This window comes from Puntigrus tetrazona, chromosome 8, assembly GCF_018831695.1.
Source record: "Puntigrus tetrazona isolate hp1 chromosome 8, ASM1883169v1, whole genome shotgun sequence".
Taxonomy (NCBI): domain Eukaryota; kingdom Metazoa; phylum Chordata; class Actinopteri; order Cypriniformes; family Cyprinidae; genus Puntigrus; species Puntigrus tetrazona.
In genome coordinates, this window is record NC_056706.1 from 2,448,373 (window position 1) to 2,473,746 (window position 25,374).

General features: G+C 38.5%; 2 protein-coding genes across 6 annotated transcripts in view; both read left to right on the forward strand.

The window, feature by feature from the left end:
- The window catches only part of pxnb (paxillin b), a 32,489-nt gene extending 16,479 nt beyond the window's left edge, over positions 1-16,010 (forward strand). Inside the window, exons 1-14 of one of the 5 annotated variants that reach the window (XM_043245993.1) lie at positions 1,138-1,231; positions 4,325-4,533; positions 5,045-5,127; positions 5,277-5,416; positions 5,967-6,159; positions 6,235-6,382; positions 6,881-8,092; positions 8,621-8,887; positions 9,048-9,428; positions 10,370-10,516; positions 10,613-10,786; positions 11,408-11,489; positions 11,754-11,902; positions 12,557-16,010. In XM_043245993.1, coding sequence (XP_043101928.1) covers positions 1,153-1,231; positions 4,325-4,533; positions 5,045-5,127; positions 5,277-5,416; positions 5,967-6,159; positions 6,235-6,382; positions 6,881-8,092; positions 8,621-8,887; positions 9,048-9,428; positions 10,370-10,516; positions 10,613-10,786; positions 11,408-11,489; positions 11,754-11,902; positions 12,557-12,823 — 3,531 coding nt within the window. In that variant the 5' untranslated portion in view covers positions 1,138-1,152 and the 3' untranslated portion in view covers positions 12,824-16,010. Of the gene's footprint in view, positions 1-1,137; positions 1,232-4,324; positions 4,534-5,044; positions 5,128-5,276; positions 5,417-5,966; positions 6,160-6,234; positions 6,383-6,880; positions 8,093-8,620; positions 8,888-9,047; positions 9,429-10,369; positions 10,517-10,612; positions 10,787-11,407; positions 11,490-11,753; positions 11,903-12,556 lie in introns of those variants that run through there. The other 4 variants (XM_043245994.1, XM_043245996.1, XM_043245997.1 and 1 more) reach the window with 4 other exon arrangements.
- Positions 16,011-16,670: 660 nt separating this feature from the next.
- gcn1 (GCN1 activator of EIF2AK4) overlaps positions 16,671-25,374 on the forward strand; it is a 43,072-nt gene continuing 34,368 nt past the window's right edge. The window contains exons 1-13 of the mRNA XM_043246386.1: positions 16,671-16,764; positions 17,525-17,633; positions 18,157-18,220; positions 18,300-18,431; positions 19,259-19,367; positions 19,499-19,597; positions 20,054-20,188; positions 21,436-21,504; positions 21,589-21,697; positions 23,039-23,113; positions 23,190-23,318; positions 24,381-24,431; positions 24,751-24,849. Of these exons, the coding sequence (XP_043102321.1) occupies positions 16,747-16,764; positions 17,525-17,633; positions 18,157-18,220; positions 18,300-18,431; positions 19,259-19,367; positions 19,499-19,597; positions 20,054-20,188; positions 21,436-21,504; positions 21,589-21,697; positions 23,039-23,113; positions 23,190-23,318; positions 24,381-24,431; positions 24,751-24,849 (1,198 nt within the window). The 5' untranslated portion in view covers positions 16,671-16,746. The remainder of the gene's footprint in view (positions 16,765-17,524; positions 17,634-18,156; positions 18,221-18,299; positions 18,432-19,258; positions 19,368-19,498; positions 19,598-20,053; positions 20,189-21,435; positions 21,505-21,588; positions 21,698-23,038; positions 23,114-23,189; positions 23,319-24,380; positions 24,432-24,750; positions 24,850-25,374) is intronic.

Sequence of the window (25,374 nt, forward strand, 5' to 3'; positions counted from 1 at the left end):
ACTGCCATTTAAGGAGCACTTGCCGCAGTTCCTCGCATATTTCTCTCGATGACGTGAAAGCCTCAACGAAGTCTGAAGATCGCTTCTAAAAGCTTCCGCTAATTAATTAATCGAATTATTTAACCGGTAACCGGTTAACTGAGACGTCTCTTAGAAGTCTCTCCTTCGTTAGCACGGACTAAGAATGAGCGATACTTCTGCAGCATTTATTCATTCCGGGTTAATGTTAATGCATTAGTAGATGCAAAAATGATTGAGATCGGAAGTTGTATTTGTTAATATTAGTTAATGCACTGTGAATAAACATGAAAACAATTGTCATTAACAAAGATTAAGAAATAGTGTAATAAATGCACTGTTTGTTCATGTTAGTTAATACGTTAACTATTGTTAACAAATTACACCTCATCGTAAGGTGTTACCAATTAAAATCAAAATCAATAAAAACCCATCTGCAATAATTTTACTAATGAACTCTTCACACACACACACACACACACACACACACACACACACACACACACATATATATATATATATATATATATATATATATATATATATATAGAGAGAGAGAGAGAGAGAGAGAGAGAACAAAACTGTTTTATATATATATATATATATATATATATATATATATATATATATATATATACACTACCTGTTAACTAACATTGCAAAGTGAATTCAAAGCAGCCAGCATACCTGGAAATTCCCACTATGAGTTTTTATACAATATAATTCCCATACTTTCATTTGTGTTATTTTTTAGTTTTAAGCCTTCACTGAAATCCAGAAGCAGTGCATGTGTTTAAAGTTATGAGGACAGGACAGGGTTAATGAACGGCGCCTGCCTCCCCTTCACCCCTCTCTCTCTCACTCACACACACACACACACACACACACACTCGTGCGCTCACACTCAGGTGTGAATGCTGGGATACATTCTGGAATACTCTCTTGATTCAGTGAGTACATTTTCTGCTCCTCGCTCGCTGTAGACAGCATTAATGCATTGTGCGTTAGTTAGTGATCTGACCCCTGGTTAGCTTCTAAACCAGGAGAGTAGCAGACGATACTCCACAGTTAAAAATAGAGCGATTTCACGAAAGAGATGTTCAGATGCTGCGTTTCAGGTTTAGTTAATGTTTTATGCCGGTTGTGAATGTCCTTGACTACTTGTTTGTGATTCGCTGTCTTCGGAGACTTCTCATTCTGATCATTCAGACCGGTTTGTTATTTTGAATGAATTACATGAGTTATTTCTATTTGCTATTTAAGGGAAGACCATAACTACAGAACAATTTGTCAAAAGACGTTTTAGTTACAGTTTGTTTTAATAGTAACTTTATAACTACATGTCAACTAATTCTCATTAATTTGTAACTACATGTCTACTAACTCTCAGGTTTAGGTTTAGTAGAATAAGTTGATATTTACTTGCTTTAAGTTTCTTATAGTCAGTATGTAGTGTGTTATGGATCATCAAAATAAAGATATAATGCAGAAAGTTGAGACGTAGTTGCTTAATGTTAGTATAATGTCTAAAGTAGACTGTCGAAATAAAAAGTAACCCAACTTTTTACCTTTTATTCATTTTTGAAGTTCTACACATTCAGCATCCATAAAGTAACAGTAGCAAGCATGCAAAAAAGTGTGGGAAAAATCTTTTAAAAACAGTTTTCCTGATATCTACGTGTCTTGCATGAACCGTTTCAGTTCGCCGACGCTGACGGGATCTCAGAGGCTCTCGGTTTTAAAGAGCGACGTGTTTGGTACGCTCTGTGATCTTCGTAGGTGTTAATTTACTTTCTCGTAATAGTTGATCTGCGACCGTCACGTTTTTAATAGCCGTCCGCTGCGAGGTTGGCTTTGGCGCATCGACTCGTAAACTTTGAGGAAGAGTTCCAGTAGCTCGGGTGTCCAGCGTCACGCCGCTCTTTAACACTGAAGATCTGCGCAGGCTATTATTGACCGCGTGGATTGACGGACGGATAGATGAATAGGTGCATGAGAAAAGAGTGAGGTAAGAGCTTTATCAGGCCGTTTTAGACTTAGCTGCATGTCTGTAATTCTGTCTGGCAGCTCAGTGAAGGGTGTAATGGTTGTATGCGGAGGACAGACTGGATTCGGTAACACTTCGGACGCTCGGGTGACTATACTTAACTTTGCAAGCATGTCAACTCATTCTGCTAATACTAAAGTGTAACCATAACCTACCAGTCTACTAATACTCTACTGTAATGGAGTTGCAAAGTTGCTTATCATCAACAGAATGTCTAAAGGGGAGCATCGAAGTAAAGTGTGACACTGAATTCAAATTAGGTGTGAACTGTATGACCAGAATCTGTAATGACAAAGATATCTGTAAATTCAACCCCTAAACTGTTTTAAAATATTGCATAACTATGGCAGTGCGAATAAAGGATACTTAAATATGCAAATGTTTAAAATGCATTTAAAATTAATAATAGTGACATAAGTGAAACAAAGATTATAGGAGTATTACATAAAAAAAGGACAAATTTTTCTGGTTAAAAATGTTACATTTAATTCAATGCATTCCTTGCTACTGCTTAGTAATTGGGAAATTTACTAGCAATTTCTGAAGTTATAATGTGATAATAAATAAACTGCTAGCCCGATAGTAGTCTATTATTGCACTGTAAAAAATTACAAATAATTAAAAAGTAATTTTAATTATTTCAAGTGTCCTTATTATGCATATTATAAAATTTTTAAGCTTCTTTATAGTGAGGGAGTCTCCTACCTATAGGTTTGCATGCATGCAATAATGCGTTTAATATCACCTTATTTTCATATATATATATATATATATATATATATATGCAATTTGTGTATATATGTGTGTGTATTTTGTGTGTTTGTACTTTGCATATTTATTACATATGTATAAATGCACACACACGGTATACTTTGGAAATATTTACATGTTTATAAAGTTACATACTCATATTTGTTTTATTTTTAATTATATAGAAAATATTAAATTAATAAGCAATTTTTTTTTCTTATATACACAAGCATGTATTTGCGTTCATATATACATAATAAATGTACACAGTACCCAAACATATATCATGTAAGCGAAAACTTTTATTTTGGACGTAACTAATCGCGATTAATAGCCTGAGAGCACTAAAAATCTTAAATGCATTCGCAGACCGGACCGTAGTTTTCTGTTCTGCGACTCACCTATAATTCTTTCTCGTATTGACGGGTCTGTTCCTGAGGGACAGATTGCGTTCATAGTTGAACTCTTACCGCAGGACCAGAAGAGTGCGGTGACATAAGCTCATGTGTTGACAGGGTCTCGACGGGCTTTTACCTGCCAGTTAGCACAGCGCAGACACAATGACTCAACTAAGCTAAAGAAAACAACTTTGTGCTGCAGTTAGGGCTATTCTAGCCCTCCAAACGGGTTTTCTGTTTAGTTTCTGTGAGGGTCTTTGGACCTGGCGGTGCAGCTGCATGAGGACTGGCATAGCTGCCGCTGAAGGACTGTATTTAGTAACATGATTGAAGATGCTTGGAAAGGTTGGAATGCCCCAATGACTCACACAAGCAAACATCATATCTGGGATTGGAGACACTCTCTCTCTCTGCTGGAGAGGAATATCATGCTAATGTCTTATTTTTAAGCCCGTTGTTCATTGTCCTCGGAGACTTTCCCTTTTGACCATGTGTCTAGCCGCATTAGAGATTTGATGCTTAAAAGTATTACATTGCATTCCTTTCAAACATGCTGGATGCTTCCATTCAGCATGGCTGTATTACAATTGTTGTATGCAAATGCTGTTTTTTTTAAACGTTTTATTCATCAAATAATTTTGGAAAAATAATTCTGACAAAAAACATTAAGCAGCACAGCAAGTTTTTAACACTGGTGATAAGTATAAGTTATTTTCAAGCAGCAAATCAGCACAAAAAATGATGTTTAATGTGAATGTGAAGGGTAATGATGGAGAAAATTCAGCTTTGCATCACAGAAATAAATAACATTTTACAATATATTCATATAGAAAGCGGCACTTTTTGAATTGTAATAATATTTCACAATATTACTGTTTTAGTTTGTTTAATTAAATAAATGCTGCCTTGGTGAGCGTTTGAAACTTATTTTTTTTACTTCGAAGGGGAAAATCTTGTAGTTTTTTAATATGTTAAATATATTATAAATATTCATTGCACATCATGCAGGAAAACAGACTTTTATATGATGATATATCTGGAGAGAGAGCGGCAAAGGTCTTGAAAAACTTGACTGACTAACTCTAAAAGGTTTTTTTTTCTTTCTGCACAGACGCCTTGCTTGCAGATCTCGAGTCTTCCACCGCCCATATCTCCAAGTGTCCAGTGTTTCTTCCTGAGGAGACACCTTATTCCTACCCCACCGGAGGGCACTTTTTTCAGGATGACTCCCCTCCTCCGCCCCTGCCCCCTCCACCCACATCTGAGGCCCTGAACGGATCGCTGTCCCCGCGGCCGGACTCCCAGCACTCCTCGCAGCAGGTTCAGCACAACCTATCTTAGGACTTTCCAAAATAAGCTAGTCAATCTTCTTAACACCTCAGTGTGTCTTGTTATTGCTACCGTGTGCACATATTTTATGTTCTGTACTTTACCTGGGGTTCTCGACTGGTTTTACTTAGTACCCAGATTTTACATTGGGCTTTTTATTTTACGAATCCTTAATATAGCAATTTTGTTACTAACAAACTATTTAAATGAGCGTGTTATTAAGTCAGAGATTTCCTTTTGTTGTCATTTTGATACAAAATAGATTTTGAGTTAATGTTTCAATAATTTAACAACTCGAGTTTACAGTTGTCTGATTAATGACTGCTGATTTTCTGGTTAATGGTCACTTGATATGCATGAAATGTGAAATGTATTAACAGTAGTAAATATAATGAAATTTTGGAGTGTGCCAAAGCAGTTGAGAATCAGTGAGCTACTTAATTTTCAATATAGATTTTAATATAAAATGCTGCTTGTTTTTTTTTTTTTTTTTTTTTTTCAGTCTCTTGGCTCTGCCCATAAAAGCACATTGTCTCGGGACAGCAGTCCACGAGCATCACATACAGAAGAAGACCACGTTTACAGGTGAGTTACAGTATCACAGATGAGAAATAGTCAAATAAAAGTGCTATTAAATATCTGTCATTCTGTGGTGTGATCCACCATAATATCCCTTCCGTTTTCCCCATGTCCTGCTGTTATGAAAAATCAATGGCACACTTCTATTGATCCAGTTTTCCTAACAAGCAGAAGCACTCAGACTCATCTTCCACAGCCATGACTTCCGCTCTGGGAAGCAACCTCTCTGAACTGGACCGCCTTCTTCTGGAACTCAACGCTGTACAGCAAAACGCCCCATCTTACTCCACCACAGGTAAAGATGAAGACGCACTTAAGGCATTCTGAAAAATGTATAGCCAAGCATGAATATTTATTCAGCGGGTGGAATAAGTATTGAACATGGCAGCATTTTTCCCAGTAAATATACATATCTGAAGGTGCGGTTGACATGAAATGTTCACCAGAGGTTGGTAGCAACCCAAAGTAATTTAACAAATAAACAAAGTTATTATAATATGTAATACAATTAAAATTCTTCAAAATCTTTTGTTGGTAATGAAAGCTTTAAGAAATATTCATCCTGTGGGAGAAACTATTGGCATGTATTGCTCAGTTGAGACTTTGGCCCATTCTTCCACAAAGTCGTCACATTTTGAGGTTTCCGTGGACCTCTTATATGAACTCTAGTTCCTATTTCTTTTTTGTTTGTTTTCTTTTTATGTGTGGATTACTTGAGTTGTCACTTTAGAAATATATTTACTGAGAAAAATGCTGACGTGTTCAATACTTATTTTACCTGCTGTACTGCTTTAAGGAAAAAGATTAAATATATATTTTCAATCTTTGAACCTTCTTCTTTGCAGAAGATGTTGCACCTCCATTGCCACCCTGCAGTGTTGCCCACTATATCCAGGAAAATGGAGCCCACCCAGGAATCACACTGACACCGGCAGACCAGGACAAGCCTCAGAGGAATGGTTCGAAGGGGACAGAAGATGGTCGTCCCACTGTGGAAAGTCTCCTGAATCAGTTGGAGAGCTCTGTGCCTTCCCCAACGTAAGATCACTCAACTGTAGATGGAGAAACATGGTTTTGCATTGAGGGTTTTAATGCTGTAATTTACATGAACAGGCCAAGCCCCTGCGCTCTGACGAGTGAATTGACAGATGGGCAGGTGGACACACCTTCTGAGCAGCAAGGCAGAATATCAGCCACCTCTGCCACACGAGAACTGGATGAGCTCATGGCCTGCCTGTCAGATTTTAAGGTGCAGAGCAATGTGAGTGTGTGTGTGGGTGTGTGTGTGTGTGGGTGTTTGAGACACTTACAGGACAGTCTAAGTGAGTTGAAGAGACGTTGTGTCTGGGAATGTGTGCTGAACTATGTTGTTTGGGTGATCTATTTTCAGGGCTTACTGCTTGACAATCTGGGCTGCGTTTCCCAAAAATGTCGTAAGCAGATCGTTGAGGCCATTGGTGCCAATGGTGTCTTCGTGGGCTTACGACGCTGTTGGGAAACACTACCCTGGCTGATCTTCATCTGACCATTACAAACAGTTTATTTATTTGCAAATCTTTTCCTGCTTGTCTGTGAATTCTAGCTTTGTTTTCATCTCATTACTTCAACGTTGCATCCAGAATCTGTTTAGTTTTTTACCTCAGCTATTCTGTGCATCTCATCAAAGCTTTTTCTTAATTATTTCTCATTCTCTGCCTCCCTTAATCTGTCAATCTGTTCTGTTTCTCCTCTTTCCCTGTCCCTTTTTTATGTCCTATAGCCAAGTTCTTTGGGCTCCCTGAACTCTGAGCCAATATTTGAGCAAACCACTACCATTGCTGAAATCCACCCTCCTCCTATGACTGTTGTGTCCAAATCCCTGTCTCCGAACCTCCCAGCGGAACCAAGACGATATTCCCCACGTCTCTCCTCTCCTTTAAACTTTGAACTGCACATTGTGGAGGATTCTGGTGATCCGGGGGCTGTACTTACATCGTCCAGTGTTGTCCCAAAGCCTTCCTCTCGACTGTCTCCACCTGTAGCATCTAGTCCTCGTTTTTCTCCAGTACCCGACCTGGACTTGGATACTTCTATTGATGTCTCTGCTTCCCTCCTCTCCTCCCAGGTGGAATCTCTAGTGGTTCTGTCTCAGACTATAACCAGCACTACCACACCTGGAAGTGGAGACTTTTGTAGTTTCAGGGAGGGGAGTCCTTCTGCCAGATTGACAAGCTCTGGGCTGAAGGCTTATACGCCTATCACCAAGAGTCCAAGTCCAACAAGTGCCCCAGTGGTCAGCAGAACCAATGAAAGAGTTAGCCCATTTATGACACCAGCATCCATTGATCTATATCTCTCCAACTCTGATGCAAAACCTATAAGTCCAGTGCCATCTCTTTCCAGATCTCCACTTCCCGCAGTCTCTGAATCACCATCACTGTTTCTTCCCAAAGCCGTATCGCCCCCTCTAATCCTATCCTCTTCCTCATCTGTAGTGGTTCCCAAGTCTCCAAGCCCAAAAACATTATCAGGACAGCCTCCCACTGGACTTCAACCATCAACCTATGAGCCATCTCTTGATGATGCCTTAGATAAACTCCTTGCCATGAGCTTCAACAGGCCTGAAAATGAGGCTCTAGTCACTGCATCAGCGGCCTCACGGCTTGCTTCGGAAGTACAACCAGAAGTCTACGAGGAGACGATAGTAGCAGAGGATCGCAGCAACATTCATCCGGACACTCATACAGAGAGTGAAATGGGGGACGGGCTCTTAGAAGATCAGTCGGACTGCAGGAGTGATCTCGACTGGGCTGACATGGAACTGAAGATGGCCTACGAAGGACCTGATGGCTCTATGACCCCCATGACTGAGGCAAGCTGGATGGATGATTCTCTTACTCCATCGTCTTGCCCTGGAACCCCAGATGCCCAGATGGACCTTCCCATGATGCATATGGCTGGCACATTGGACAGGATCTCAGCCTCTGGACACGTACGGATAGGATTGCAATGCTTGTTTATTGGAGTGCTGTGGAATTTGGTTTGGAGTTTTTACAGACAAACCTTGCAGATGTTTGATTGCCAGCATGTAAATCAAGGGTTGTCAAATCCTGCTCCTGGAGGGCCACCTTCCTGCAGAGTTTAGCTTGAACCAGCTAATCAAGGTCTTCGGCATTACTACAAACTACAGTGTTGGAAAGTGGCCCTCCAGATTCAGGATTGAACAAACCTGATGTAACTGAAAGCTGTTAGTCAAATGGATGAAAGTCGTGATTGTTTATCTACACTATGAAATACTCACTTATTCTAATTGTTTACAGATAGTTTTCACTCAGTTTATGTGTGCATTTGATAACCATTAGTAACTTGATAACCAGTGCTAATCACCACCATGTATGCGAACATCCAAATTTTTGCACCTGGATTGTATATGAATGCTTGCCTTTATTGGTTTCGTCGGACAATAATCAACAATTCTTGAGGCATGAGGAATCTCAAGGAATTTGTACTGCTGTCCCAGATCAAATCTGTGATTAGACGTACCAAGGAGATTCAAAACGTCCATCCCATGTATCGAGACGGTCTGATACGTAGGAAGATGGGCCCTCTCATTTTCCACAAGAGCAACTCTCAGGACCGGCTCATTGAGGAACTGCAAGGCAAGCTGGGAATTGCCCGCAAGGATCGTCCAAAAAAGCAACAGCCGGATGACTGGCTCACAGAAGGCGTCATCGTCATGTCCAACCCCAAACGTTCGCGGGAAGACCACAATAGGGAGGTGGATAAGGTAGACAGCAAGGATCTAAGATTGAGAGCATTCTGTTTCCACTCAGTTTTTTTTGCTTAATTGCATTAAAGTTTCTCTGTAATTACTTGCTTCTTTCTTCTCCATCCCTGCTTTCCATCTCTTTCTCTCTCTCTTCTTTCTTATCGGTGTCCTCTTCTAGATAATCATACCTCCTGAGTCTCCTCTTCCTCAGAGGAAGGTGATCTTACCTCCCCAGTCTCCCCGATCCCTCGCCCCTCCCCTGCTGAAGAACCAAAGCGCCCCTCCGGTCAAATTAGCTCCTGCCCCTATGCCTCCACCCCCACCACCTGCCCCCTCTCCCCCTCCTAGAGAGCCCACACCTCCTCCCCAGCCAGCTCCACCTCCAGTTCCACCCAAGCCCCCAACCCCTGAACCTGTGGTAGTTCCAGCTCCCTTCCCAAAACCCAGCCCTCCACCCCAACCCACACCCACCCCACCACTTGCCCCTGTGACCCCGCCCAAAGTGCTGATGTCAGTGGGCTGCCAGACGGAGTATGACCCGCTCTTCCCTCCACTGCAGGTGCAAACATGCTGTCATTGGCTAAGCTTCTGTCTTACTGTCCTCTCTTAGTGTGTGTGTGTGTGTGTGTGTGTGTGTATGTGTGTGGGTCATTAATATTAGATTAGATGCACCCCAGGGAGAGTTTGAGACAAGAACTTGTTTTAAAACCATCTTGTATTCAGGGTTTCCATGTGCCTTTAAAAAGTCTTACATTAAGTCACATTAAGGCCATTGAAAATCTTAAATGGTACAAGAAAGACCTAATTATGACTTCAAGAGGAACCTTAAATATCAAGGAGTTCCACGTGGCAATAATATATTGACCATATGTGACAAAAAGCTATGATTAAAGTAGGCCTATCGTTTTATACATGTTGGCTTTCGGACTTCAAGTGGTATTCCAGACATAATTTCCAAGTAAAAATCTGAATTTTGAGTTGTCTTTAACACAGCATTAAATTTGGGAAGGGCAAAACAAGAATTGCCATATGGTTTAATGTGAGCCTGATTTCATTAAATAAACATAAGTGCTACACATTTATGATTTAAGTGCTGTGCTGCTTTGTGTACAGTGGTTACCAAGGAAACCGCTATATTTGTGCTGTTTCAAAAGCACCACCTGCTGGAAAAAACTAATTAGCATTTTCAGACCAATGTAAAAAAAACAACACGTGTTTTTATGCTGCAAACATGCAGTTGAAAATATAAACTTAAATGTAAATGGCTTAAATGTAAACGTAAGAGACATTTTAAACAATGTAGTCGGACTTTGACAAAAAAAAAAATTCCCCAGATTTTGTTTTTATGTGATCAAGAACTGCAACTTGGATGAAATGAACATGCTATTGTAGTAATTATATAACCAATTCTGTTCATTCTGAAACTCTCGTCTTTTTAGGTGCTTGTGTGATTTTTATTTTTTTTTTTTTGTTTTTTGATTTTGTTCTATCTCTTTGTAGATCATGGCCCAGGGGAAGGGTCCACAACCGCAGGTTAATAAACTGGACAACATGCTGGGCAGTCTTCAGTCTGACCTCCACAAGCTGGGAGTGCAGACGGTTGCTAAGGGAGTGTGTGGCGCCTGCTGCAAGCCCATAGTTGGCCAGGTGAGGGAGTCAGGGAGCTACACCACAATGTAAGATATAAGAATACATGCTGAACAAAGCACGTGTGTGTGTGTGTGTGTGTGTGTTTCCGTACAGGTGGTAACTGCCATGGGCCGCACATGGCATCCAGAGCATTTTGTGTGCACACACTGCCAGGAGGAGATTGGTTCCAGAAACTTCTTTGAGAGGGAAGGACAGCCATACTGCGAGAGAGATTATCACCATTTATTCTCTCCGCGCTGCTATTACTGTAACGGACCCATACTGGATGTGAGAACAAACCTGACTCTATTGATTTTTTTTTTTATTTCTTTATTTTTTTCAATCTGAATAGCAGAACAAGCATAATGTATAATGTTTACTCAGTCTATATTTAAATGTGGCCACAGGAACAAAGCCAGTGTCCGCCTGAAAGCACTGATTTAGGAAACATCTGTTCATTTTAACACCTTTTTGCACTTTATGAGAATAAATGAGAATCATGGCGTGTTGGACGCATAAAAAAAGAATTTCATGAATTTTTTGCTCTTTGACTAATGACTTCATTATTACATTTTCAGACCAATGTAAAAAAAAAACAAAAAAAACACGTTTTTATGCTGCAAACATGCAGTTGAAAATATAAACTGGTGGATCGACAATAATATAATGCATTAAACAAATCTAAACTATTAATATTTTATTTAATAATGAATATAATAATTTATTGATGGCCTTTTTTTTGCTCTTTGGCGAATGACATTATATTAAATGTGAATGGAACGACTTTTTGCACAGATTTAGTGCCACTTCCTTTGTTACAAAGTGATTAATGGTGTTTTTTTTAAGGCACAAGTAGAAAGCAGTTCCTGCGGTAAGATGATAAAAGTGTTCATTGTTCTTACCTCACAGAAAGTGGTGACGGCGTTAGACCGGACGTGGCATCCTGAACACTTTTTCTGCGCCCAGTGTGGGGCGTTCTTTGGTCCTGAAGGCAAGTTAGCGAAATACCCGTATTTTGCTTATTTACAAGTGCGCCATTTTATTTTAGGTTCCTGCTAGAATGCATTTACATGTGTTTACATTTTGCAGATTATTCATATGCGCAAACAGCAACGTAAAAAAATAAAAAGCAAGCCTTTAAACTCAAAAGGGTGACAAAACAATTCCTGAACTCGAACTGTGATTTATTATTGATTTGTAATAAAATATTATTCTATTTATTATTTTCTAAATGCGTCTTTGTTCTGTTTTGCAGGATTTCATGAGAAGGACGGGAAGGCGTACTGTCGTAAAGACTACTTCGACCTGTTTGCTCCTAAATGTGGTGGCTGTGCTCGTGCCATCCTGGAGAACTACATCTCTGCCCTGAGCTCCCTCTGGCATCCAGAGTGTTTTGTGTGCCGGGTGAGTACATGATAACTGCTTTTAACGTACGCTCGGTCGAATGTTTGGAGTGACTTCAGTTTCTTTAGCGTTTTGTAAAAGTAGTATGTTCTGCTGCTTTCGTTTGACTAAAAAAATGCAGAAATAATGTTTTCGTAAGCATCGCGTTTTTCACGTGTTTTCAGCTTTGCATCACAGGAATAAATTAAACTATTAATACTACGACGTACTACAATAGAAAACACTCATTTTAAATTTAAAAAATATACCACAGTGTCACTAGTTAGTTTTTCGCCAAATAAATGCAGCCTTTATGAGATTTTGGTACTTGGTGAGCTCTAGTTAACAAAAAGAAATTAAATAAAAAATATTTAAAACAAAAATAAAAATATAAATAATTAATCGGATCAGGATTGTGATTTGTAATCGTTTTAAATATTTCTCATACCTGTAATTTAATAAAAATGCAGAAATAAATATATGATAACTATTAATTTTTCCTCAAAAAAATCTTAATTTGCTGCTTATTACTACGGAGTAGAGATGAATATTCTAAAAGAATATTAATATAATGTTAAGCAACTAATAGGTGTAACTGTAAAATAAAGTGTTTTCTTTCAAGAACCTAATACGTTCCAAGCGTTTATGGGTGACGTGGTTTTGTGTGTGTTTCAGGAGTGCTTCACACCCTTCATCAACGGCAGTTTCTTCGAGCACGACGGTCAGCCGTACTGCGAGGTTCATTATCACGCCCGCCGCGGCTCGCTGTGCTCCGGCTGTCAGAAGCCCATCACGGGCCGCTGCATCACGGCCATGGGCAAGAAGTTTCACCCTGAGCATTTTGTCTGTGCCTTCTGCCTCAAGCAGCTCAACAAGGGCACCTTCAAAGAGCAAAACGACAAGCCTTACTGCCAGGGCTGCTTCATCAAGCTCTTCAGCTAGAAAGACGACCGACCGACTGAGAGTGTGTGTGTGTGTGTGTGTGTGTGTGTAAGTTTGCATGTTGTATCGTTTGCCTGTATCGTGTGTGTGTGTGCGTGTGTGTGTGTTATTCAGGTTAATCGACATCCCCACATGACGTTGCTGGTCAGGTTAAAGCGATGTGCCGTGAAAAGTGCTCTCAAAAGCCAGGTTGTTTTAGAGGGTGTTAGAGGAAAGTGAGACCGTAGACTTTTTTTTTTTGTTTTGTTTTGAGGAAGCGCGTGAATGTTTTCTGCTCACTGGTTGAGCTGGAGAGAAACCGCTTCGAGGATGAGACCGGTTTTAGGAGGGACGGCGGGAAACGTGTGCAGCGTGAACGTTTGAGACGCTATCAGCCGAAGGGAACGAGACATCAGATGATTTTGTGACTGGAAGTCGAAACGAGTTACTGGTGAAGCTCATGGAAAAATATCCAGGTCGTATAGTGTTAGTTTGAACCCGAAATAAATAATATTTTGCATTATGAATTTAAGCCAGCTTAAAGACGTTATTTTCATTATTTTTAACATTACGGTTTTAACCAAAAAACTTTCTCATGACAGTAATATAACAAAATATCCTGTTTTATTATTGTTATTAATAATATTTTTTTAAATAATATTTCTAATAATTGAAATGGTGTGAAGCAAATATTACTATAAAGCATAAACCCTTATTACTCGTCAAATAAGCTGCATTTTCTTTTATGCAAAGTATAGTTTGTCATTATTTTGGTGTGAAATGTGGCCTGGATGTGTTCTCGTGAGCTCCGCCTCCTCAGTGAAATGCGCTAAACGTCCTCAACGAATTGCAACTTTTAGTGCCTTGTTTTGTATCGCGATTTTAACCGAATTTAAAAGACGCAAAGTATACCAAATGTGTAGTTTTTAATACGAGATGTAACAGAGATTGTAACCGGCGTGGAAGTCGTAACCGAGAGACTGAGAGAAACTTTAAAACCCATAGATATGAATGTGCCCCGCTGTTGATGGCGTTGAATTCGTAGGAGTTTTTTTGCGTCTGATCTCAAAGTATTATTTTATTAAAAGAACATATGGGGGTTGAGTACAATTTAAGATACAGAAAATCATTTCTACTCATTTTTTTGTTTAGTGAATCGAAGGAAAATACGTGTTTACAGTTTTGAAAGTCGAACCGCGACCCGGCTTCGCACGTGTTTCCTTCATTTTTACACTGATGAGTCAAAAGAGCTTTATTGCTATTTAACCCAGAATATTTCTCCGAAGGAACCCGTCACATACGGCAATTTGTGAAATGTTTTGTAGTTGGGGTGACTGGCTATTTGAGTTTAATCACAAAACAAAAAAACGATCCGCTTAAAGGAATAGCGCATCCGAATGTGAACGTTTACTGACGATTCGGTTTCTTGGAGAAATGGAGAATTGCAATGGGTGCCGTCAGAATGATAAAGACGAAAAGTCCGTCTCCTGTTGTCTGTCGCATCCAGACCAACCCGCTTATCTGTTTAGAGATGATTTGAATGATTGTGACGCTTTTGTTCTGACGGCACCCATTCACTGCAGAGCAGGTGTGACATGCGTTTCTCCAAACCTGTTGAGGAAACAAGCTCATGTACGTCTCGGATGGCCTGAGAAATAGTCCCCTTCGGCATATTTGCATGTTGATTCGGTTTCTTGGAGAAATGGAGTGTTGCGGTGGATGCTCTGTATCGAATGGGTGCCGTCAGAAAGATGAAGGCGAATAGTCCGTCTCCTGTTGTCTGTCTCATCCAGACCCACCCGCGTATCTGTTTAGAGATGATTTGAATGATTGTGACGCTTTTGCTCTGACGGCACCCATTCACTGCAGAGCAGGCGTTTGACCTGCGTTTCTCCAAACCTGTTGAAGAATGAAGATGGCCTGAGAAATAGTCCCCTTTGGCATATTTGCATGTTGATTCGGTTTCTTGGAGAAATGGAGCGTTGCGGTGGATGCTCTGTATCGAATGGGTGCCGTCAGAATGATGAAGGCTTAAAGTCCGTCTCCTGTTGTCTGTCGCATCAAGACCCAGCCGCGTATCTGTTTAGAGATGATTTGAATGATTGTGGCGCTTTTGTTCTGACGGCACCCATTCACTGCAGAGCAGGCGTTTGACCTGCGCTTCTCCAAACCTGTTGAAGAATGAAGATGGCCTGAGAAATAGTGCCCTTCTGCATATTTGCATGTTAAGGCGAACTCTCCCTTTAACGGAAATCAAAGATTTGACGTCGTTCGTCTGAATAGCCGTGACGATATCGTGCACTTCTCAACCCTTGAATCCAGCATACGATTTTCGATCGGAAATGAGTGTCTGATATTGTCTCGCTCGCTCTCGGAAGCAATTCTAGACAATGTTGTAACTGCTGTATTATGATATGCTCTACTAATTCTTTCTTTTTTTTCCCGTTTTGCATGAAAGTCTTAAGCGTCTCTCAAAAAGCGAGTTTTGAAAACTCGCGATGTCATGAAGGGGTGAATCGATGAAGACTTTCTTATGTTTTTCAGTAGCGCGTCGTCACTGGAGCAGAAGCGATTTTCAGATCAAGGATGTTAAATGCGATCCAAATTGGTGTCCGTTGAAACGCTGCGGCTTTCTGGACGCCTGCCGGCAAAGGTCTCAAACATGATTCGTTGGATGCATTGAATAAATACCAGCAAGTGTTTATTATACGAAAGCTTTTATATGATCCAATGTGCCAGAGATCTGTCTCATCAGCTGTTGAGAAAACACTACTTTGAAAGTAGATGATACTTGTTCTGGTTTGTGTTATTAAATTCACTATGAATATGCCTTCTTTGATAACTCGGTTGTAATAATCCGTCGCTGTTTGTTTTGCTCCTAATCGCTATGTGCCAAAAGAAGGTGCGGTGGAGATCATACGATATCCTTCTGCGTTTTAATCACTCATTTACACTGGTCAAACGCTGTGCCTTTGTTTATTTTGAGATTTTCTATCATATCAATTGATCTGACGCTTTTCTATTTCTGTCCATCGATCGTTATTTTAGTGTCCCTTTACGTATATTATCATTTACCCAATGTGAAATCAGCTATGCATATTTTTTTTTTCCCTCCTGTAACACTGTCACGTTTTGTTCTGTGAGTATTAGTTATTGTTTCAATTCATGCAATTATATACAAATAAATTTGGTGTTTTAATGCACTGAATATTTTTCTTCCCTGGCGTTGTTTTTCATTATTAGATTAATATTTGTATACAATTTTAATTGAAATCTTTTTGGCTGTGTCATACGATAATATCACAGTGTCGACATAACTTTCTAAATATGTAATCTTTTTTTTTGTAGCAAATTAGTTTTAATTTTCACATTTTGTGTAACATAACGGTTTAATTTATGGGAAGTCTTCATTTTCTCCAACACTAGATTGACTCTTAAAACATATGGCTCTGTTTATGCTAGATTTTATTGTAGATTTTTATATAATTTTATTTATAAATAAAACTTTTAGAAAGGGAAAAGACAGCTTACAACTGTGGGTGAATTTATCCACTGATAATTTGTTGAAAAGTTTTATACTTCATATATAACAGTATCACAATGTTGACATAAACTGATAAATATATACACTATTTTTTGTACAGAATTAGGTTTAATTTTAATATATGGGTATACTTTAGTGTGCAGCTTATTTATTTATTTATTTGGAAGGAGGGTATTTTCTTTTCTGCTAAAATCTGCATGAAATTAATATACACTTTTGATTATTTAATTCACTCATAATTAAAAAAAATAAAAAAATACCTTCGCGTTTAAGATTAGTTTGGCGCCCCCTAGAAGCGCTACGGAGGAAATACAAACTCTTCCCGCAGGAGCACGTGGCCGAGGACGGTAACGACTCCGGAAGTGACGACTTAAAGCCTTTCCAGATCGAGGCCGGCAAGATGGCGGCGGACACGCAGGTTGGTGTGACTCGATCCGCGGTTGCATGAGCGTTAAAACGCGAACTTTTCCTCAGTGTCGCGTCGCTTTCTTGCGAGCTTTCAAAGAAGGCGACGCGCGGCCTGCGAGCGCGTGGCGTTCGGACGCGCCAGAAAACGCTGCGCGCGCGCGCTGGCGCGTGAAGGCGTTAACAACGCGCGTTAATAACGATAAACTCGCCGTTAATGACGCCGCAGCTGCATAACGCACGTTTATAATGATTTTGCGGTGATGTGACAGTTAAACAAGAGCGTTTTAAACGTGTCTCCCACTAGTTTGTGCATCTTCCGATCTCAAACGCGCGTTCGCTTCAGACTCTTGAGAAGAAAGTGCCAGAAGTACCGTGTTTATGGCATCGTGGTGCAACCACGATGAGGTTTTTTGGGAACACAACACTGTAATATCATGGAATAATCTACAAAAGGCCGTAAAACTGATTAAACGATCACGTGGTACCGTCACTTTACTTTGTATGTAGTCACTTGCGAAAAACGGTGCTCGTAATTCAAGCATGAACTGCTCGTGTAAAACCATAATGAATGAATGAATGTCTTTCTGTCAGTGTATGATTCATTCAGTCAGTCTTATGTGTGTGTTATAATAGCGGGGACTAATTCTATGTCAACTCGTGCTTTATTATAGTAACGCTACATGAATATCGCGGTGTTTACCTCAGTAAACTGTTATGTGGTATCCATATGAGCGAGAGGCATTTGATGGCCGACGTCTGTGTGTTTGCAGGGACAGGTTTCAGACACACTGAAGAGATTCGCTGTGAAAGTCACATCATCCAGCGTTAAAGAGCGCAAAGAAATTCTCGAGGAGTTGAAGGAGTGCGTGAAAGGAAAGGGTGAGTTTGTCAGAGTAAAGAAGTTCCTTGGAGCATCACGGAGACGAAAACGGCGTTGACGCATCAGTTATTCACTGTGTTCTCCCGTCATTAGAAACAGTTCTACGTTTTCTGTGTTTTAGAGGCCATTAGGCTCTACGAGGCTATGTTTGAAACAAAACTGCAGTAAAAACACGATTTGAATGTTTAAATGTACTTTACCGCTGCGATCAAAGCTGATTTTTCAGTCTCGCGTTATCCTCACGTGAATAAGCCGATTTGCTGCTTCGTATATTTCCGGAAAATGTGATGCATTTTATTTGTCAGGATTGTTTGACGAGCAAAGTTCGAAAGAACCGCGTTTATTTGAAATACAATCCTTTTGTGGCGTTATGAACGTCTTTACGATCGATTTAATGCCATTTTGCCGAATATAGCGAGTTTCTTCCAAAACATAAAACCATTCGCACGTGTTCATATATTTAGATTCAGATGCCAAACGCCTTTTATTCGAACCCCTTTTATGTCTTTGTGGTCTCTTCAGATCTTCCTGAGCCGGCCATTAAAGGACTGTGTAAGCTCTTCTATCTCACTCTGCACAGATACAGGTGAGCGCGAGCCGTTTCGTCTGTAGTGTCCGTTAAAGCGCGTTCTTCTGCTGAAGGTGGGTTTGGTTTCTCCTCTCAGGGATGCTGCTTCTCGGCGAGCGTTGCTCTCGGTCATCGAGGTGCTCATCCAGTCACAGCCCGATGCTATTGCGACCAACCTCCCTCCCGGTCTGCTGAGCTGTGGGGTGGTCAGCAAGGGCGTGATGCCCGGGTGAGCGAGCACGCTTGATTTATACAGTGTAGTGAACATGGACAGAACTGTGGAATCCAATCATCATTTTTGATTGTATAAAATAGAATGTCGAGAAGTTCTGTGAAGTTAGATTGGAGATTGATTCTAACTTCTAAGATTGAAGTTAGACGCTTAATTGAATGTGAAGTGTGCATTTTCTATATAAATGCACTTATATACAAACGGACGGTCGGAGGTCTTCAAGCAGGTGTGAAGTAATTGACAGAAATGCATATTAATACAAAAATAGTTGATTAGATTAAAATATCTTAACATTTATTTATAGTTTATTTTTTTCCTTTTTAGTCATAAATACAGAAAACATGGAGTTTGGAGGAGGGGGCGTTAAATGAATATGTAGGGCCCTAAAATGTAATAATTGTTCAAATTTGAATTATGAAAGTGAAAATGCTGTATGATTTCAGGTACCTTTTAATAAATTACTTGAATTTACTTATATAAATCCAAAAACTAAAAATATTTAAGTTAATTAGGTTGAATTAATTAGTTATAGTTATAATTAATTATATTTAAATCATTTACATGCTTTTCAAATGGAGCAATATAATTGCTAAAAGTTATAAAACACAAAATTGGGGAAAAAATTCATTTCATAGGGTCCTAAAATTTTTTTAATTTAATAAAATTGAATAAATGTCATGATTTTAGTGGATTAGACATCACATTTGATTACTAAATTTAATTTAACCATTTAAAAGGAATAAAAAAATAACTGCGCCTTTCATAGAGCTAGTTATCAAATGCAAATAACTACAATCAAGTATAACGTCGTAGTATGTTTGCAGGAAGAGCACGGCTTCGGGAGCCTGCTGCGCCCTGCCCTGGACCTGTTTAATCGTACGGACCGTCTTCCCCTCGGCAGACAAGAGAGAAGGAGCCAAGTGGAAGAAGCTGGTCAGTCGTTTGGCCGCTTAGACAGCTGCGTTATCTTTATTAGTCGCTCTTCAGGTCACTGCTCAAAACATGTATGAAATCTTCGCATGCAGTCTGTCCAATCACGTGCTCTCTTGGTCTCCTCCAATCAGGTTGAGGTTCAGAGTTTGCTGCTGGCGGAGGCAGCGGGCGGAGCCTCGGGGAACGCCCTCAAGTCGATCAGCAAACGCTTCAACAAGCTGTGGAAGGAGGCAAGTCATATCTTATACACCACAGGTAGAAAGACTGGGAATGCTAAGGTTTCTTCTGCTCACCAAGGCCGCGTTGATTTGATCAAAAATACAGTAAAAAGTTGTTACATTGTGAAATATTATTAAAATGGCTGATTGCTAATTAAATTCACGTTAAAATGTGAATTATTCCTATGAAAAAGCTACATTTCCAGCATCACTGCTCCAGTCCGCTCAACAAACATTCAGTTCAGGAGCAGAATTTATTTAAAATAGAAGTCTTTATAAATCTTTACGGTCACTTTTGTTTGTTTTAATGCACCTTACTAAATAAGTGTTTGTTTATTTTTCTAACGAAAATCTTTCTTTGCAAATATAGAAGCTCGTAAATTTAAAATATTAAATATTGCAATAGCCTTTCTGTGTAAAATTGGTACCCTGTCGTTTTGTGTTAACACACGGCCTTTGCTTCTGCAGAACCCGGGTCTGGTGGATCAGTACATGAGCACTCTGCTGTGTTTGGATCAGAGCTGTGTGTCTGTGCCGCTGCTGGGACTGTGTGTGGATTTCTGCACTGCGCAGAAAGATATCGCCACTATCAACAAACACAAGGTGCAAAACCCGAGCCCTTTTCATTCTTCTGCTAAACCTGTCCCTGCTGCCCCTGATCCAGCGTTATCTCAGTAGTTTATCACAATAGTAATTATATTGCTATTCATAATGTATTATATATATATATATATATATATATATATATATATATATATATATATATATATATATATATATATATAATAGATTAGCAATCAAATTGTAGACTACATTGCTAATATGGAAACATTTAGCAATGTTTATAGTTTGAAAAATGTTTATAGGTTTGCTGTTTATAATAGCCTAAATGTTATGTTTATAATGAAGGCCTCTATAATGATTATAGTCTTAAAAACATTTAAGTTTAAGGTTTTTTTTGTTTTTTTTCCTGCTGTGAATTATGTCTTTGTGTGACTTATCTAGAAAATATGGTGTGTGTGTGTATATGTGTATATGTATATATATATATATATATATATATATATATATATATATATTTTTTTTTCAGTAGTCATTTTAAGTTTAGTTCAATTTTTAGAAATAGAATTGCTTTTATGTAGATACCTACTTTTTATATATTTTACCTTTTAGCAATTTCAGTTCTTTAAACATTTATTTCCTTAGTGTTGAAGTGCTTGTTTTTGATTTAGTTATTTCTGTACTATTTTATTTCAGCTTTATTCTGATGAATGAGTGCACTTTTTAACAGGCTTCCTAATAGTCTGCGTGGCTTCGAATGTGGACTTTTATTTTTATAAAAAAAAAGACAAAAGGCTTATCATTCGAAATACATGAATATTAGCATCTTTACGTGGACGCCCAGTCTAAAGTTAACTGAGAAATGTGCGATATTTGTTCCACCTTTTAAAAATCTTGTGCATTTGTCTTTTTTCTACTTGTATTTACTTGTATTTTTCTACTTGTAATTTTTAAAGGTGTGTAAAAGTTTCCATGACCTAATTTTAAGAATTAAATGTTGTCATGTGTAGGCCTTCTTGCACTATTTTGCTGTTATATTATGATTATACATTCAGTGGCATAAAATGATGAAATAATGCCAATTATTTATAGGGCAATATATCGCACAACAAAAACTTGTTATAGGGACACTTTGTGTGTGTACTTGAGTGCCTATTATTAATAAATGTGCGATTAGTCGACTAATGCCTGATATGAACGACTACTAGTCAAAACCAGGAAACTCTGAAAAGTCCAGTTTTCCTATCAAGCATTATGTAGTATTAACAGCAGCAGCTCTTGTGTTTTAGGTGGCTCTCTTGGACCTGTACATGAAGACGGTCCTCATGAGTAAGACCAGACCGCATCAGCACATCCTGGTGAGAATCTGCTCTGTCTCTAGGGTATAATTAGCCTCCGCAGTGCTGAAATCTTAGCACCTAAAGCCGGACGTGTGTTTTCAGGAGAGGAGCGGCTCGATTGTTCGACACATGTCTCACGCAGACTTCAAGGAGCAGCTGCTGCCCACCTTACAGAAAGCTCTGCTGCGCAGCCCGGAGAACTCCATGCAGAGTGAGTCCGTCAGGATGCATCATTCTCTACGAAAGAACGCTGCTGTCAGTGTTCATATTATAGCTTTATTAACATTTTGAGGCAGATTGGCCCAGGCGAGACACTGCAGGCGAATAGGGTAAAAACATTAATAGTTATCAACTTATCAATTCGATTGATTACGTTGATAATTACAAAAAAAAATAATAATAATTCTAAAATGCTAAGTTCAAATATGCAAATGAGGCATTATTGAATGAAATATGCACTAATTTGCATACACGTTTAGAACAAAGCTGGATGAAGTCAGTTTCAGAATTCGTATTTAACTTTTTTGACATATTAGAGTCAAACGTTTTTACAGAGGTAAGGGATAGGGATAAAAAAAAAAGGGATAAATCTGGGCGCCTAGCTTTTTCAGCGCGTTTTTTAGGCACGACACGTAAACAGCCCCTAACGCTGTCTTTTGGATGCTTTCTTTCCACTAGTCTAAAAAAAAAAACAATGTCCATAATCTCTCCTTTGACAGGTGCATGAAAAAACTGTTCGCTCTTTTATTTCAGGCTTTCGTTCTTATAGGGGTTATATTATCAGAACAGAATAAATACGCTTTCTGCTGATGTATGGTTTATGATAGGACAATATTTGCTTTATATAATAAAAAAAATTATATTTACTAATCAAAAATTAAGTTTAGATACATTAACGGTAGGAAATTTACTAAATATCTTCATGGAACGTAACTTCACTTCATTTTAGGCATAAAAGAAAAATCAGTAATGTATTGTAGGCTATTGCTATAAATACTCCAGCGACTTATTACTGCTTTTGTGCTCCAGGGTTTTTATAACATCTTGTGTAATCTTAATAGTTTTTTACTCGTTGCTTGTCTTTTTTGTTTGTATGTATTTTTGAAACTCAAGTTTAAAAAAATTTCTGTTCTAGTTTATGTAGTTTTTTAATTGTTATTTTTATACTTTTTGTCAATGTTTTATGATATTTAAACTAGCTCAAGTGGGAAAAAAAAAAAAAAATATATATATATATATATATATATATATATATATATATATATATATATAATTTTATATAATATAATTATATAATTTAATTTTAGCTAAATGTAATAACCCTGGGTACTGTTTAATTTTATTATAAAATATATAAAATATTTGAATATAATAAAATGTAAATAACAAAAAAAATAAATAAACATCTGACATTTGATTTTTTTTCCTTTTTACCTTCTTCTTCACCAAGCATGAACAAACTATTATTTTGAATGTTACTGAACACTGATTTGCAATCTTTCCAGAATCCTGGCATATAATGTTTCCATCTTTGTGCCATTCTTTCCCCCAGCGATCTCCTACATGCTGGCGTCTCTCACTCTCGATCTGAGTCAGTACGCGCTGGACATCGGGAAGGGAATCTCCAGTGAGTGCTCGTCCGTCTGACCGATGCTCGTCTGAGGTGTTGTGTGCAGGTTTAATGGGGTTTATGTGTGTCTCAGGTCATCTGAAGGCCAATAACCCAGAGCTGATGGATCAGGCGGTGTCAGCCCTCCAGAATCTGGCCCAGCAGTGCAGTGACCCCAGCGCCGTCCAGGACCTCGTCAAACACCTCTTTGGCATCCTCGGAGGTCAGTGGGTCCTTGCAAGGCTCCAGCAGCCGTGGACGATTTCTGTGACTTGAAAAGCATAAAATAACATGCAAATTCATTTGGGATTTTAAAAATGTAAATCTGTATTCTGCTTCATCTATTGAGTAGTTGTTGGTTTTGTGGATATTAACGTGGAGTAAAAGTTGCTTTAACCCTCACAACTCATTCTGGTGCGTTTTGACACAGAAATATGCGTTTCTAAAAACAAAATAGTGTACAGTTATGGAATTTACTCAGAAAATAAAGCTACAACCGTCTTAATAAGGAAAAAACACACTTTGTGTTCGGGTCATTTTGAAGCCTTTTACATATGCTGCATCATCATGTCATAAATACTGTTCAGTTATCTTTAAAGTTTACTTATTATTAAAGGAACACTCCACTTTTCTTGGAAATCGCTCGTTCTACGTCTCCCCCAAAGTTAATAAGTTGAGTCTTACCGTTTTTGAACCAGCTCAGCCGATATCCAGGTCTAGCGATAACACTTTTAGCGTAGCTTAGCATAGATCATTGAATCCGATTAGACCAGTAGCATCACGTTTAAGTTTTATTTTCTTGTCCGTTACGATTAGGGAGAAAAAAAAAGTTATGTAGGAATGGGAGTATAGTTCCTAATCATAATGGACTAATTTTCCGCCAGCCTTAGCACACGATTTAACTACAGAAGAGTTAAGTTTTAAATAGGAAAAATATCGAAACTCTTTGGTCATTTTTGAATGCGATTCTACTGGCCTAATCCGATTCAATGACTTATGCTAAGCTAAAATTGCTATCGTGAGATTCGGAGATCAGCTGAATGGAGTTCAAAATAACAATGAGCACGTTTCCCCAAAAAAAGTGATGCGGCGGATCTACAACCCGTTGCACCCCTAATAGTCATGTATTTAATCCTGCCTCAAACCACACAAATTCATTAATGACTGCAAAGTCATGCAAAGAAATCATGAAAAAGTCTTGGTTTATAGATAGAGATCTCGTACACCAGAACCAGCTCACTGTTTAAAGCAGGATTTTGCTAAATGTCTGTTTTGTTTTGCGCAGGCTCAGAGGGGAAGCTCACGGTGGTGGCGCAGAAGATGAGCGTTCTGTCAGGTGAATATTCATATGCTCAGCACGCCTGTTTTAGGCACAACGTACTTGATTTTACATACTTTTATATTACTTTTGAGTCTGGGTCTTTTTGCTACTTTTAAATTGCGTAAGGAAATGTTTTTGCATGCGACTGCGCTGCTCTTTAATTAATAAATTTTTTTCCTGTCTAAATTTAAACCACAGCTGTCACATATTTCATCTCGCAAATGAACGCTGCATTTTTAGAACTCGTAGTTCTACTTTTAAAAAACATGGATCATGACTTTTTTAAATTAAAAAACGTAAATGCTGTCATACTGATCATGTGTTTTTGAATCAGGAATCAGAAGTTGCAGTCATCATGCCGTCTCGGGCTCTTCCTCTCAGTCTCTGAGCTCCAGCGTGGCTGTGATGTTCATTCCATACCTGCAGCAGGAAGGTGAGAACCGTACTGTTTTTTTCTTTCTTTTTTTTCTACTTTAACTTTTAATGTATTTTTTTATGTACATGCTTGAGACTGCTTTCCTAAATTGGAATTTGTAAGGGAACAGCAAGGAGTTTGTTTACTGAAAATCATAGTTATGTAAAAATTAATTGCATTAAAAAACACCTAAAGTTCTTATTTTGCTGTTAAAATAAATATTTATTAAAATAAGATAAAACATTCAAAACTTTTCCAAAAAACCTTTACCTGAATGCCATGTCCATTATTACTATAATGCTATAAAATATTAATTTAATAGCAAGACTTCACTAAATGTTTAAGGTTAATTCAAATATTGATGAAAAATATTTTTACCCGTTGATTAATCACATCCAAAATAAAAATGTTTGTGTACATATGTATTTACTATGTATGTTTATGTATATATAAATACACATTCATGTGTATATTAAAGAAAAATGTTTCTAGATATAAATATATACATTGAGAAAATAAATAAAATATATATATATATATATA